The following is a 16,892-nucleotide window of genomic DNA, read 5'->3' as shown; positions in this document are numbered from 1 at the left end:
GTTGATACATATTTTGAATCATTATGTTGTGCACCTGAAATTAAGGTAATAGTATATCTCAATTAAAAAATGTGGTCAGGGAAAGATTATGATTACTTTAATGGTCTGAGGACCCATCCATGGATTTATGTCTTTCTCTACAAAGTGTTCATTTAGATGCTTTTCCTGAAATCCATTCTATCTTTCTAATCCCATTGAGTCTCTTGCCTGTGATAGTCTACATTCACTCTGCTGTACGCTCTACATAGAAATGGTACCTCAGGCTTAGAGAGAACTTTCTCCTGCAATCACAACTTCCTTCCTCTTCCAAGTTTGGCAGATATTCTCTCACGGACCCTGCTCTGCTGCCATTGAGGGAGGTATCTTGCTAGGAAGGGGATAGCACTCTAACTAAAGAGCAGATCTGTGTTTTTGGTGAGTCGCTATGATCCAGGTCTTGCTGCCAATCTGCAGCCTATGCAGCAGGCAGCCAGCTGAGGTAAATAGTGCCTTTCCATCCTTGCCCTTATCTTTCGGGACACGTAGGTCCTATTGAAGTGGAGGCTCATTAAACTTCAAGTCAAAAGAACTCAGTGTCCTACAGCCACCGTGGTGTTCTCCCATTTAATGAGACCTCTCCCTGCCCCCCACTAATTTGACCTCACTGGAGAGTTTCAACAGATGCCTGGCGTATCCACTCACAAGACTCAAGACAGCCTAGGCCTCTGGCTGGCTACTGTCTTATGACGATCCAGAGCTGAACCACTGCTTGGGTAATTGTTTCAGGGATGGTGGGAAAAAAGCCCTGGCAAGATCAAAGAGGGAAGATGCTGTGGGTGGGCTGCTTACTGAGCAGAATGTACAGGAAGGGACAGAGTGAAATGTGGGAGGGCTGGCAGAAAGAGCCAGCAAGCCTTGTTCTTTGGCTTTAGGCTATAATGACAGCCGCAGAGATTCAGGCAAAAGGAGCCCAAGTGTTACTTTTTCTGAACTGCAATGGCTGGTGATGATTTAGACATTACAGTGATAACTCTTGGTGGCAATACATTTTTCAGAATCATCTTGCCATTACACTCAATTATACAAAACTAAATTCATATTGTCTCACTCCATTTCCACCATTATTCTTCATGGCTGATATTTTCTCTTATTTATGGATCCCTTGACACTTATTTGATTTGTATTTTTGGTTTTAGAGATGTATAATTTTCTGCTATCACACTTATTCACACGTTATCGTAACTAGTCTCTTCTTTTCCCAGTATTAGAGGAAGATGTCCTGGGCATAGACATTTATATGTCTAGTTCAAAATAATCTTCAAACAATAGAATTTTGTTTGTATAGATAAAACTCACAAAATAGTTATGATGGATTATAAATGTTGATGGGAGATCTGAGCATGTGAATTATGTGTACATTTAGAGTGTTAATAGGAATTCACATAAAGTACATATTCACCTAAGAGTCTTCCAGAGTGTTCTGTTAATGAGTTGTTGACATATTTGAAAGACGTTTCATCTAAGGATGACATTTTTCATATTCATGACAGTGTATTTTCATTGAAGTAAGTGTTGCTCCATCCAGTATGTTAAGATATTATGTCCCCATCCCAAAGAGAGATGGAGTGACCTCTCGGAACTTGATTATCTCAGTTTTTCCTATGATTTTGCCTTCTTTAAATTCCTAAGTTGGAAACCTTGTGTAGTTTTCTTTAGTCTCCTTAACAGAATGAACTCCATTCCCTTGGTAGCAAGTTTCTAGAGGTGGTTTCTACTCTTCAATTCTTTTAATATCTACCAGTGGATCACAGTCTCTTGGCAATGAACAGAGGCAGCTTGCTAATACCAGGGTAGTATTACCAAATTGCTTCAGAGGGAACTCTTACTTGGAGCCAGGCGCTCCTGGGTAAGGCTGAATCAAATCAAATGGAAGTCACCGAAAGCTCATGGAGCTACATATAACTAGCTGTATAAAGGAGGGGAGCAAAGAAAGTACACTTCAGTTGTGACATTCTGACACAGTGAGTGTTTGGAGTTGGGAGAAATAGAAGGGAAGAAGAAAATCAGACATAATAAAGGATGTCCTCTGTAGTATTGTACTTAGTTTTGTATTATTAGTTTCAATGTCCTTTAGCCAATGGAGTGTGTGTATATGTTGATGTTCATCCAGCTAGCAATAATAGTCCACCTCCTCTACCTATCCATCTGCACATTTTTTATTATTTATTAAGATTTATTTCACAGTTTAATGTTCACAGCAAAATTGAGGGTAAGGTACAGAGATTTCCCATATACCCCCTGTTCCTGTACATGCACAGCCTCCCTCACTATTAACATCTTTCACCAGAGGAGTATATTTGTTACAGTTGATGAACCTTCAGTGACACATCCTTATCACTCAAAGCCCATAGTTTGCATTAGGGTTCACTCTTGGTGTTGTACATTCTGTGGGTTTGGGCCAGTGTATGATGACATGTATCCATCATTATGGTATCATACAGCATATTTTCGCTGCCCTAAAAACCCTCTGTGTTCCACATATTATCCCTACCTACTCAATGTATTTTTTAACCTTTTGAAAATATTTCGAAATATATTATATCTCTACTATGAACCTTGCAAGTTTTGTCCTCTTTCAACAGATGAGGAAATTAAAGCGCAGATTATACAGTTAGTGATAAATCTAGGAGAAAACCCAGATCTCTTAATTCCAAAATATCCCACCCTGTGCTTTGTCCACCAGTGATTAAATGTAGGTTAATGATTAAATCACTTCCTTGCAAATGGCCAAGACAAATGGGTAACTTTAGGGGCCCTAGAAGTAATTTTGTATATAGCCATCCTTTAAAAAATAAATTTGAAAGACATCCACAGTTGTTGGAAGGAGGGAAGAGATGCCATCACGTGGTATTCATTTGCAGGGATCAGGTTTTCCTGAGTCAGAAGGGGGTTAAGAAATCTGCCAAATGCTTGGGAACGGGTTCAAATCATTGCAGAAGTGCAATGGAAAAATATGACTGATGGAGCTGAAGAGTATTTGCCCTATTCTTCAATAGGTGGCCTGCCTGCTTTTCTTTCTCCCAATTTTATGATTCCCCTTTAAAAACTTCTCTCTTAATAGGGATGATTTGAAATCCTTTTCTTGACTCACCAAGCAAATACATTTATGAACGTGTGTGTTTATTGTTTATATATTTGCAATGTTATAGCTAAGCTATGCTGTGTCATTTTTATTCTTGTATTTGACAGTTATTTAATATGGATGGTCACCAACAATGTAGTGAACAATGAACCAGAACTAGAACCTAAGAGAGGTATGAAGGAAAATAGAAGGACCCTGCCCTTAAGTGGCTTATGGGATACTGCCCTCCAATGGGGCAGGGGCTTTCTCTTGCTTCCCATTGCATCACTACTGCACTCAAATGTAGAATAGGGCCTGGCACATGATAAGCATTAGGTAAATATCTGTTGAATGAGTGAATGAATGAATCGATGAATCTGCACATGACTGCTAATAAAGTATACTTTATGAGAGGCTGTAGATAAAAGCAGGAACCAGGGTCAGGTAAGATTATTCAAGGAAGAACTCCTGGAGAATTTAGTGATATGGTGAGGAGGGATAAAGATATGCTCAGACTAAAAACAAAGGTTGGTCATTTGTGTAGTAGGCCTGGTAGAATTTTAAGGCAGTATGAGCCTAAGAACATTGATAATGGCACTGTCTATTTTGGTGAGGAAGATTCGCTTTGAGATAACAACTCTTGCCAATCTTCCTCTGTTTTGTTTGAGGGAGATTAGCCCTGAAGAAACATATGTGCCAGTCTTCCTCTACTTTGTATGTGGGTCACAGCCACAGCATGGCTTGACAAGTGGTGTAGGTCTGCGTCTGAGATCCAAACCTGCGAACGTGAACCACTGAAGTGGAGTGCACTGGACTTAACCACTATACCATGGGGCTGGCCCCAATAAGGGCACTTTTAAAAGCCATATCTAGGCTGGACAGGAGACAGTGTGACAATAGATGGGGGCATGGAATTGAAAAGCATCAAGTGGTTTGAGATATGAATGAGAGAAAGGAGCTCTGGTGTAAAGAAGTGAAAGAGGAAGTGTAACATTGCCTTGGCTATAGTAGGTACCTAATCTATACCAGCTGAATGGATATGCTAGCACTAGACTGCTTTTGTTCTTAAATAAAGCAGCACCATAATGTACTATGTGAGGAAGTCTGTTATAGCAACTGTATGTAGGGTGGACTGATTGAGTGTGTGTGTGTGTCTGTCCGTGTGGATGCACATGCTTGTGTGCAGATGAGAGAGGGCAACTGAAGGTAAAGAGATCTTTTAGGTTATTATTATAATAATTTAGTTGTGAAATAAGGACTTAAAGTATGGAGGTTATGAAAATATAAGGAAATGAATGAATATGAGAGATGTTAGAGTTAAGACATAGTGATAGATTGGATATAGTGGACAAAGGAAAGAGGGAAGAACAATAATTTCAATATTTGAAGACTGAAAAAACAGGATAAGTGATGATGATGACTAAGCCATTAAGAGGATAGCATTTTAGGGAAGGATGAAGGCAGTCCCGGGCGTGTTAAATGTCAGAGTGAGAAATCTTGTACTCACCTAGAGGTCTGTGACTAAAGAGAGCATGATAGCATTAACATATGAATATAAGCAGCTGTTGAAAGTGTGGCATGAAGGAGATCTCCAGTAGTGTTGAAACATAGAGCAAGGTTTCTCACCCTCAGCATTACTGACATTTGGGGCTGGACAATTCATTGGTGGTGGTTGTGGAGGGGGCTGTCCTGTATACTGTGGGATGTTTAGCAGTATTCCTGGCTTCTACCTATGTGATGCCAGTAGCAACCTACCCTCAGCTGTAAAAATTGAAAATGTCTCCACACAGTACTAAATGTTTCTTGGGGGGAAATCACCCTCAGTTAAGAACTGTTGGTATAGAGACTGAAAAGTAAACTACCATAGATTGGACCTTTGGAGTACAGCAGGAGGTGGGGGTGGGGGTAGGAGGGAAGGTGGATCTAAAGGATCAAGACAGAAAGTAAGAGTGATTTAAGGAACTGCATTAGGACGACATAAAATTAGGAGAGCTTTGACAAGTTTTTGCAAATTGGCATTTGGTAAGAAAACTTGAATGAATGCAATGATTTCCTCCATTCACTGACTATCCAGGGGGAATGTGGTTTAAATGATGGATTTACCTGGCTGCTGCTTCTGGCTTCTAGGGGCCCATGGGTCCTGGTCTCTAGACCCAAGCCACTACTTGGCTTTGGGAACTTTTCCAGTGAACTTTCACTTCCTTGAACACTGAAGACATAGCAAAATAATTCATCTAGGATCCTATGGAGGGTACACACATTATATGTTCTGTCTCTTACATGTACATACACACAAACTAAGGCAGCACTTTTATTTTGTTTTTACCACCACAAATGTATCTATACAGAATTCTGAGATCCCATTATGCCTAGCCCTCTTAGTGATTGGTCATTGTTGAAGGTGGAAAGGAGAATCTTAGATTTATAAAATATTTGTGAATTAAAAGACTATTAGAGATCTTCTGAGATCATCTGTCTAGCCCAGTGTTGTTGTTTTTTTCTAACTTCTTAAAACATAGTGGGCAGGGCATTCCTAAGAGAGAGAGTATTGTATCCAAAGGCAATGAGGGGTAAAACACCATGGGGTTTTCAGGAACATTACGTTTTTTAACCGAGCTGAAATGTCAAGTGTGAAAAGATGATAGAGCGGGGTAAGGTGAGAGGCACGTTCTCTAGGGAAGACAGACAACACACAAGAACATATATAGGGAAGACAGACAACACACACACACACACACACACACACACACACACACACACACACACAAGATGTGGCGATTCTTTTGGAAATGAAGTTTACTGCAGAACCCAAATATATAGCGTACATAAAAGAGGAACCATTTGATACAACTCACCCATACAACTTTGTACAATTTGTATGAATCTGATACAACTTCACCATAGTGGCCTGTGAAGCACTCCACCTAACACTAGGACTCTGGAACACAATTTGAAAATCACTCCAGGGGCTAGCCCACTGGCGCAGCAGTTAAGTTCACACATTCTGCTTCTCGGCAGCCCGGGGTTCACCGGTTTGGATCCCGGGTGTGGACATGGCACCGCTTGGCAAACGCCATGCTGTGGTAGGCGTCCCACATATAAAGTAGAGGAAGATGGGCATGGATGTTAGCTCAGGACCAGTCTTCCTCAGCAAAAAGAGGAGGATTGGCAGTAGTTAGCTCAGGGCTAATCTTCCTCAAAAAAAAAAGAGATACATTAAAAAAAAAAAAAAGAAAATCACTCCAGCAGCTGGCACTTTATCTCTAAAGGACCGGATAGTAAATATTTTCAGTTTTGTGGACTATGCAGTTTCTTTTGCAATGGCAACTATTCAACTCTGCCCTTATAGCAGGAAGACAGCCATAGCCAAGATGTAAATAAATGGGCATGGTGGGATTTTGCCTGCTGCTGACCATTTTGGTTTGCTGACTCCTGAAACTCCCCTCATTTTTTACAAGTGGGGACTCTGAGGCTGAGAACAGGGAAGCAAGTTACCATTAAGAGCAGTGCTAGGATTGCCACCTTATTTCTTTACCTTTTATTTTGCTGTCAAATAGAAATTTCTGATGTGTATGTGTGTTTGTGTGTGTTTGTGTTTAGATGAACTCTGTCTAAGGGTCTTTAATTAAACAGTGCCTTCGACCATAGGTGAAGTATTTCTTTCTCATAAATTGGAGGTGCCCCCCACATCATGTCATTTTGAGAGACTAGTGTCTTTGCACTACTCAGTGCTTGCTTCTTTTTGTATCTCTGATGAATGGCTTTTCCCTATAAAGATATCTATACTCTACTGCGTGAAGCGTTTCAGGCCTCGTGTTATATGTCTTCCTGGGGAAAAATGGCTGTGTTTTTAATATCTTAATTAGACAATGATGTGATAATTAAAGTTACTGAGAGAATGAGACCCATGTCAAGGCTATCTGGAGTGAGTGTTCAAAGTTGAGAGATTTAGAGCATGCATGACTTGGCATTAACTTTTTCTTTGAAAAAGAAAAGCAACCTTAGTACTTTTTGTACCATTCTGCTAAGCACTTACGTGTTATCTCATTTGATCCTTATAGAGGTATATCACGTTATCTCCATGTTATTGATGAATGAGTAAATGGATGCTCAGGAAGATTAAGTAGCTTGCCTAAGGTTGCATACCTAGTGAGTGGGAGAGCCAGGATTTGGACTGTGGGCTGTCTGAGGCCAGAGCTCATGACCTTAACCATTTGACTATATGGCCTCTCTCTTCAACTAAGAAGGAACTACTGACATTTCTGATGGCATTGGAAGGTGAATTTGGGGACCCAGGATGTCCTAATTACTGATCTAACATTTTTAAGGAGCTTAGCACAGGAGATAAGTTTGTAGAGGAAAGGCAGAAAAGAAAGGGGGATTTATCATGATGAAGGTAAAAGTGAAACATAAAAATTTCAGGATAATAGAGGGGTTAACAAATCATATAGACCCTTGGTTCTTTCTACATGTAGATGAAATATAGAAAACAGTATGTAAGTTAGTAGATAGCTGACTTTGTTGATTGCATCTGAAAAAGTTGTCCTTTTCTATCCAAATTTATCTAGGAATTAAGGACTTACTAAGTGATCATGGTGTTTATGGGTAAACTGTATTCTTTCTTCTTTTAAAGGAGGTAGGAGAATTATGCCAGCAAGTGGTCCTGGTACCTTGTGGAAAATCATCCCAGTGGCAAAGCATAATAGGATTTTTCTTGACCTGCATGCCTATTTTCAGCCAACTCAGAAAACTCCCTGGGCCCTTATTGCATTTCCCTTCCAGAGGGTTGGCTCAGTGACTTCTATTGCTGGGGATACTTTTGCTACAATATTGAGGTTTCCTTTCTGAAGAAAGTTAGGGCATGGAGAAATCCACCTGGCCTTGAACTGCGTAGTTCTCAGCTCTCTGAACTTACTTTGCACACTTTGCCATCAAGGAAAGAACTGCATGCTATCTAACTTTAATTGCCTTTAAGTATAACTGCTGTAAGCCTCAGTAATTATAGTTAACATTCTCTGCATTAACATTGCACTACTCCCCTAGGGTTTTCAGAACGATTCACAAATAAATGCATTCAACTTTAAATGGGTTGTGGGGATTATAGAACCCAAAACGTGAAGGATAGAGGATGTTTCCTGCTCTCTGATTATTCAAAGCTTAGCAAATAGGAAGGCAGAGGCATCCATGACCAAAGGTTGTGATTACCCTAGTCAGTGTTGTTACAGATAGTCATGCAGCTCAGGAAAGAAAGGTTTAAGCTTATTGAGAGAAGGAAAATGATGATTTTTTTGTTTATTTTCAAGGAAAAGTTATAATGGATAAAAACATGTAGGCTTTTAACTTGCCTCAATTGGTTTACAAGGCTAGATTGAAGTAGGCCTTGGAATGAAGGAAAATGTCAAGAAAATATACAAAAAATTTTAAAAGTTTTCTTTTCAAAGTCACCTAGGTGAAGCATGCCACAGGTCTGGTAGGAAAATATCATAGATTTTCTTCCACCTAGAGAAAGTTCAACAATTCTAATTTAGGAAGAGGGCAGTTATAAGACAAGAGGAGTTTCCCCATCAGCACATGCCAGTGCTGTCTGTCTGGACATTCTAGAAAGCAGTGACTTAGACACATTACCATTAAGGAGTTACCTGGTTTCTGCAATGGGGAAGTCAGGTTGGTCCTGCTGGCTTGGCCTCAGTTAAATAGGTGTAGGCAATGCTGATAGGATGGGTAACCTCTTATATAGCAACTGTCTACATAGCTAGCTCAAGGGCTTGGGAATTTGTTGAAAAGTTAGAGTTGAGCTGAATTCCTCAATTTCCTATTGACCAGGTTATCAGTGATATTTTCAGATTTCAATCTTAATAGTGAAAGTATTCCTAATACTTAATAGTGTAAGTATCCCTCAGCTTCCATGAAAATGGTAATGACAGATGTGACCAGCTTAGAAAAATTTCTGCTTTAGAAAGAATCCATGGGTTGATTTTATTAGCAAGAACAACACCTCATAAATGTTATGAAATGTATAATCTGCTCATTTACTAAGTTGAGAAGGCTGAACTTTCCCCTATCTTCTTAGGTTTGAGGGTATGTGTGCCTTCTTTAAAGAGCTCTGAAATCCTCCTCATTCCTTCTTTCCCATGGAGCCAGGATTTGGCTTGTAAGTTACAAGGGTACAAAGAACTCATATTTTCAGTTCCAACTTGCTTCTGTCTTTTCTTTTGGATATGGCTCATAGGCTTACAAAAAGGAAGAATTGTGTTTGACTCATTTAGTCTTAGATTTGATTCGTTAGTTTGAGTCTTTAGGGATCTTTAAAGGTCCCAGAATATAAGTTGAGGGGACCAACTTTTATTGGGAATACAGCCCAATGATATCAACTCAGGCTTATGAGTGAGGCAGAAATTGCAAATAACTTGTGTTCTTCTAGTGAAGAACTAGTGAGGCAGCACTGGACAATGAGGAAACTAAAGACTTTTGAACTAATGCATGGCAGCTTCACTTGTGAGAAGCAGAAACTTTCCAGGAGAGCAGTGATGATTATGTTGTGTAATTACCAGGACTGTAGACTTCAAAAAAAAAATTCTAGCTTCCTTGTTCCTTCCGCAGTTGACCACCTTTTTTCTCTCACTCGGATAGGAGATAGCTATTTAAAGGCAGGTAGGCTTCCTTTCCATGCCAAGTTAAACTTTTCTCCCTGGAGAGCCGTCCTTTTTATTTTTTAGCATTTCTCTATTGTAATGACTAAAATAAGATATACCTTCCCCCAGAATGTTCCAATTTATAGTGAAGAAGAGCAGAGGTGAGGACATCCATAAATGGGAATCTTAAGAGCTTGTCATCTACGACAGACTCTACTGATGGAAATAGACTTGGGGAAAACACAGAGATGGGGAAGGAGAAAGGGATTAAAAAGGCATTCCTAATTCCTATCCCTCGCCGCATTCTCTGTATCATAAGTACCAGGCAGCCTGCTACTCGTCCGTCATGAAGGACCTTCTCGCGATTCATTCTTTTTTTGGAGCTGGACAGGAAGAGATCTAAAGACGAGGCTGGATTTGAGGGCTGCATAACTAACCCTAATGTTCTCTTTCCTTCCATCTCACAACTCTCCCAACCTGAATTTTCAGCTGAAAAAGAAGCAGGTGTATGTAGATAAGGTGGAGAAGATGCAGCAGGCTCTTGTACAGCTCCAGGCAGCATGTGAAAAACGTGAGCAGCTGGAGCACCGTCTTCGGACACGACTGGAGAGAGAACTGGAATCTCTCAGAATTCAGCAGGTATGGAGAACTCAAAGACAGTGAAATTATTCCTGACTGCTTATTTTTCAGTTGGTGTTTGACATGAAGACAAAAACCACACTCTTGCTCATCTTTAGGTTTTTTGCCCCACTTGATCTTACTCCAGAGTGCCAGCTTCCTAACCCAGGAAAATCTTTAATGCCTTTTATCTTGCACCTTTTATTTTCATGTGAACCTTAGCAACAGCAGACCCTATAAGAAGTGAAGATGCTATATAAATAGACTACTAGACATTTTAGAATTGGAAATGGTCTTTAGAATCATCTGGCCATACTCCTCCTCATTCTTAGATGAGAGAAAATCAAGACCCAGAAAAGGTTGCATGACTCACTTAAGGACATACAGTAAGTTAGGGGCAAGGTAGGAATCAAATCCTAGATTTTTTAAATTCCAGTTTCTATTGTGTACCGTGCTGCCAGGCAGGGATAGTGGTTTTTAAACCATTGATCCACTTTCTGAGCAGCATGACAATTTGATATGGCAAGTTCCTTTCCTGATCAAGGGAGTCTCATATTTGAGCCCAAGATAGAAAGTCCTGTGGCCTTAGGAGGAAATCTGAATTCTCCTTGCTTCTGAATCAGAATGCAAACTGAGGCGGCTTGGGCAGTAATCCTTTCCAAGTATAGGGGCTCTTCAAATGGGACTCGGCCACCATGGTTCTTCTCTCACTAACCTGAGGGGTCTCGGCATCTCTCCCAACAGCGCCAGGGCAACTCTCAGCCCACCAACGTTTCAGAATACAGTGCCGCTGCACTGATGGAACTTCTTCGTGAGAAAGAGGAGAGGATCCTGGCCCTGGAAGCTGATATGACTAAGTGGGAGCAGAAATATTTGGAGGAGAATGTGATGAGACATTTTGCTCTGGATGCTGCTGCAACTGTAGCTGCTCAGAGGTAAGTAGCTGGCTGGTCGAGTCACTGCTTGAAGGGCGTGGGCTGGGGGGGAGAACAGAAAGGTGACTGATTAATAGATGTTCCAGTGTTTTGTGTTCTGTAATGTTCTGTTTTTTTCCCCAAAGTTTCTGCTTAAGTATGTTTTCTTTCATCTGGTTATGCAGGGACTGCGTAACTGTGGGGACAGGGGGTCAGGGATTTGAAAATTTAAGTTACTTATGAACTTAATGGAATCATAGTTCAGCTTTCCTCAGGAGCCAGAACCATTGCTGAGGAGATCAACTGAACATTTGCACACCTCCTTCGCCAGAGTCACAGATTTCTTTCAGCCACATGTGTAGCTTTCTTTGTTTAGCCCCAGGTCTAGAGTTAAAGCCTCTCCAGAGAAATGCCACTCAGAAACTAAATGTCACTCAGGAGTGGCTGCTGCCATTTGATAGCTCTGGCTCATCCAAGGGATACCAAAGGCTGTGCTGAACATGAATCCATCCCTGCCCTTTGAGAAGGTCTATATTTGAAGGCCACATTCTCTGTGTCCATGAGTTCATCACATGTAAGCAGTCACATTCCATTTGGTAAGGAGGAGAAAGGGACAGGAGGAGTTTTTATTTTTTGCTTTCTTATATGTTCCCCTTTTCACAATATAAATTGTTCATTAGTCTTTGAAGGAAACAATGCTCTTGTCCAGTTTGTCTGTCTCACTGCTGTTCGTAATCATCAGTTGGGAAAGAAAGAAAAAAATAACAACAAAAACTAAATTCAGATCAGGAGATGACGTAGGTTGTTGGAGATACAGACAGAGCCTTGGTCTGGAGTAGAGTGTCTAAGGCAGGCTATGGCATATTGTACCCAAATAGGTCTCTATCCAGAAAGTTATTAAAAACCACGGTGTTGCCTTTAACATTCTCCTAAACACAGGGAGCCGACAGAGTCTAGAAGTGCTTGCCAGACTTTGGGCCGGGATGTGTGTGTGGAGGGGGCAGTAGATACATTTATTTTTGAGTCTTTCTTATGCTAAATCAGAGGGAGGTCAGTGCTTAAGAGCTGGACTGATGGTTTGTAAACCTCCTCACATCACAATTCTTCAGGAAGACATCTTATGTTTCTCTAACGTGCTCTGCCTGTCGAGACATTGCCTATAAACCTTACGCAGGTTGAAACTGCCTGTGCCTTGATTTTGATGTCCTTGTGGGCTTAAGCTTACCTGTCTCAGTTTTCTGAGAACGGTTTGCGTAGTACATGCTAGTGTAGTAATAGAGTACACAGACACCTCAGCTCTGCTAGACGACGGCTGAGAAGTTTGTAGGCAGATTAGAAGCAGAATTAAGTGTAATTTTAGCTGCTAGCTCCCAAGAAAACACCTGTGCCCAGTGCTTGTTCAGAGGTTATTCAGGAACTCTGAACACTGAAAAGGAGATGCAGGATAATTTTCTCCTCTTTGGGCAGATACTTAGAAAGATAAAGCTCATGAATATGTGCAGTGTGAGAAAAATGTTGGAAACCCAGGGTTCTTGGTGCTGGGAGGTTTACTGCTGTAACTGACTTCAGAATATACTCCAGGTCAAAATGCAGAAAAGCTAGGGGGTTGTCACTGGGGGCTTCCTATAAAGAAACTACTCCCCTTCCTTTCTCCCTGGGAAGTTTTGAATATTGGGGGAACTCCCTTTCACATAGATTTCTTTCCAGAATCTGCTGACTCCCATAAGGTAGATTTAATTTGAATCGAATTCCTTTAAATCACCAAGTAGAAAGTTTCCATGTAATCACTGTTTTCAGTAAAATGTGCATGCTTATCATTTAATATGATAAAAACAGCCAGTTCCCACCTACTAGGAACGTATTATGATAATTCCTCAGGCAAACATTTGGATGTGGACTGTGTACCTTTTGCACGCCTATTAATTCAGCCTACAAGAGAGATTGAGAGATTGCATTCAAATTCTTGTAAAATGAGAGAATTGGACGAGGCAACTCCTCCAGACCCTTCTATTTCTAGGGTTATACTATATTTCCAAAGATAGTGCCTCTTCTGTTCTGCCACAGAGATCGTTTTCCTTCTTCTCCTTTCTTTCTTTATGAGATTTCAAATTTGGAAAGTAACATTCAGAAAACTTTATTTCAGAACCTGTGGGCTCTTCTGCCTTTCCTTTCCACATCTCTCGCCATTCTTTTTCTGTCCAAGGGTTTCACTCTCCCTCCTCCCAACCCTAAATGTAGGTATTGACCAAGGCTCTGCTCTTGGCACCTTTCTCTGGTGAAAGCTTTATATTCTGTTTTCTTCCAAAATAATTTTTAAGTGTCTAGGATATTGGCTGCAGATGCAAAGTGCTCAACATATATTTGATTGAAGAAGGAAGAAATAGAAGAAAAGAAAAAGGAAGGAAGGAGAAAGGAAAAAGTGAAAGAAGGAAGGAAATGATTTCTGACTCTATAACTTAAATCCCTAAATCTGCCACATTTATGCCACATTTTAACGGCCTACTTGGTTTCTGTGTGCAGATGTTCCTTGACTTATGATGTGGTTATGTCCCGATAAACCCATCATAGCTTGAAAATATTGTAAGTTGAAAATGCATTTCATACACCTAACCTACCGAACATCATAGCTTAGCCTGGCCTCCCTTAAATGTGCTCAGAATACTTACATTAATCTACAATTGGGCAAAATCATCCAACACAAAGCCTATTTTATAATAAAGTGTTGAATATCTCATGTAATTTATTGAATACTGTATTGAAAGTGAACAACAGAAAGGTTGCCAGTGTATCGGTTGTTACTCTCGTGATCATGGGCTGACTGGGAGCTGAGGCTTGCTGCCGCTGCCCAGCATCATGAGAGTATCGTACTGCATGTTGCTAGCCCAGGAAAAGAGCAAATTCCAAAGTTCGAAGTACAGTTTCTGCTGAATGCTTTTGCACCATTGTAAAATTAAAAAATCATAAGTAGAACCATTGTAAGTTGGGGACTGTCCGTATTCTGCAGTATCTGAAAATTAATGTAGTCCCAGCATAGTAGCTCATAGGTAAGTAACAGCTTGCACAATTAGGAAATGTTGCTTGGGTGGTATCACTGGTAGTTTTAGAATTTTTTCAATTAAGGTATTATTTGAATATTAAAAAAACACCTATTTTAGGTGTATGGTTTGATGAATGTTGGTAATTGTATACAGTAACGTAGCCACCACCACTATCAAGACGGAAGACACATTCTAAAGTGTCCTTGTGCTCCTTTAACTTGATCCCTTCCTTGCACACCTGACCCCAGGCAACTAATCTGCTTTTTGTCATTATAATTTTGCCTTTTCAAGAATGTCATATAAAAGGAGTCATATAGTATATACTCTTTTTGTTTGAATTCTTTCACCCAGCATAATTATTTTGAGATTCATCCAAGTTGATGCATGTATCAATAGTTTATTCCTTTTTGTTGCTGAGTAGTGTTTCATAGTATGGATGTACTGCAGTTGTTTATCCATTCACTTGATGATGGATATTTGGATTGTTTCCAGGGTTTGGTCACTGTGAATAATAAAATACAGATTTTTAAGATAAGAATAGACAACTGTCTTTTCTCAGGTGAGAAGACATATTTATACCCCTTCCTGCACTTTGATTCTATGAAGCACCTCTTATCAAAGGGAAAGATGTCAGGGCAAGAAATCATATGTAGTGTTTGTATATGAGGTGCTCCCCTAAGCACTTTATAATTATTGCTTGTCCTCACAATAGTTCTTTGAGAGAAGTACTATTATGCATTCTACAGATGAGGAAACTGAGGCATAGACAGGTTAATTAACTTGCGCATGGCGACACACAGCTACTAAGAGGCAGAAGAACCAGGATTTAAATCTACATTTTTGACACCTTAACCACTATACTCTGCTGCCACCCAGATATGCTGATTTCAAAGATGGTGAAATAGGGATTATTAACTGTTCAACAGTTAGTATTTGAGACTTATTCTTTAGTCGCTTAAAAATATTTTAAATAATCACAATAATGTGGCTTATACTGTAACTCCATATTATTGTGTCCCTGGAGATTCCTCTCTAGATTCTTAATATAGACGATGGAAATTACTACCAAGTAGGAGTTCAATCCCAGAGGAAGCGATTGGCAATGCAGATTTTTTGTTTCAGTTCACAAACAGTGAATTTATTTCTGAAGAGCAGAAAAAGGATAAAAAGATAACATATCCAATCAACCACGTAATTTATTAGTTTGCATTTACTAAATCAGGTTGTTATCTTTCTCCAAATGTGCAATATTTCCTTTTTATTTGGGGCGAAGTAAATCTGGGAAAGAAGGAAGTGAAGAAAGGCAAAGTCGAAGGTAGAAGCTGGTCATATGCATTCCCCATACCCAGTGCTTCATTTGTAGGCCTTTCTCAGTTTCCATCCTCAGCTTTCTTCTCATTCTGCATTCTGTCTTAGTGATCTTACTCTCTACTATAGCTTCAAATAGTAACTCTGCCACCTCTAAGATTAAAGTTAGAATTTTCAACAACTTGTTGGATATTCTCATGTGGCCATTCATAAGACACTTTAACTCCAATGTAACTAAAATCAAAACCCACTATAACATCTTCCCAAAAAATCTCTCATTGGTTTCCTATCACAGAAAATGAGTGGTGTGCCATCTTTTCTAGTAATTTGAATTAGAAACAACAAAGTTCTCATTCATTCTTCCCTCTCCCTAACGCTCATATTTAAATAGTCTCCACGTTCTAGAAATTCTGCCTCCTATAACCTGTTTGAATTTTCCTTGCCACTTCACCAGTTCATGCTTTCAATATTTCTTACTGGGATTATTACAGTAACTTTTCTGACTCATCTGCTGATTCTGTCCTCTATCACTCCTCTAATCCGTCCATCACATTTCAGCAAGAGAGAATGCTATCTTCCTACAACGCAGCTTAGATAATTCCATTCTCCTTGAAAAGCTCTAATAATTTTCACTGCCTATTGGAATAATGTTCAAACTCATTTCTGTAATAGTTAATTCTTTACTTTTTTTGGTCTCCCCTTCCAAGTTTCCTGCAGTCAGAGACTTGTCTTATCCATGTTTATCCACTCTCCAGCCTCCCAGTAACTTCAAACACAGTGCTCCACTCATGGTCCAGTTCACATATTAAATAAACAAAAGGATGCTACCAATAGGAAAAGATGGACTTGAACTTTAAAAGGCCACTAGATGTTTTAATTAGGAGGTCATGGGTGATGTTCTAGAAAGCACTGTAAGTAATGTGATGGGGATAACTTCATCGGAGAAAGGAAGGAGAGAGAAGATGATTGGAGGGATAGTTGCCAGAAACTGTTTACTTAAGAATTTGAGATGTAGGATGTCAAATTCAGAAATATACAGTTTGGAGTTTGTAAGTTGTATTTTTAAGCCCAGCATCTATTTACTGATGTGCTTAAGGATAGCCTCAGAGAATTGGAAGTTAGGTCAAGTTGCTCCTTCACTGTTTTTGCTTGCTTTTGCCTAAGCCATTGGCTTCTGGAAGGAAAATTGATGTTGAAGGCCCTCCTGGCAGCTCTGTAGGAATTCACTAAGTGCCCCACATTTTCAGGCTCCATTCCTGAGGAGCTCACAGTGTCCATATCA

The 16,892-nt window shown here is 40.0% G+C and overlaps 1 protein-coding gene across 3 annotated transcripts in view; it reads left to right on the top strand.

Moving 5' to 3' along the window:
• The window catches only part of AMOT (angiomotin), a 61,806-nt gene that overhangs the window by 35,754 nt on the left and 9,160 nt on the right, over positions 1–16,892 (top strand). For all 3 annotated transcript variants that reach the window (XM_014862990.3, XM_014862992.3, XM_044763322.2), the window contains 2 exons: positions 10,222–10,371; positions 11,095–11,285. In XM_014862990.3, the coding sequence (XP_014718476.1) occupies positions 10,222–10,371; positions 11,095–11,285 (341 nt within the window). The remainder of the gene's footprint in view (positions 1–10,221; positions 10,372–11,094; positions 11,286–16,892) is intronic.

Source organism: Equus asinus, chromosome X (genome assembly GCF_041296235.1).
Source record: "Equus asinus isolate D_3611 breed Donkey chromosome X, EquAss-T2T_v2, whole genome shotgun sequence".
In the NCBI taxonomy this organism is placed as follows: Eukaryota; Metazoa; Chordata; class Mammalia; order Perissodactyla; family Equidae; genus Equus; species Equus asinus.
The sequence above is the reverse complement of the archived record's forward strand: the minus strand, read 5'-3'. Positions and strand labels throughout refer to the sequence as shown.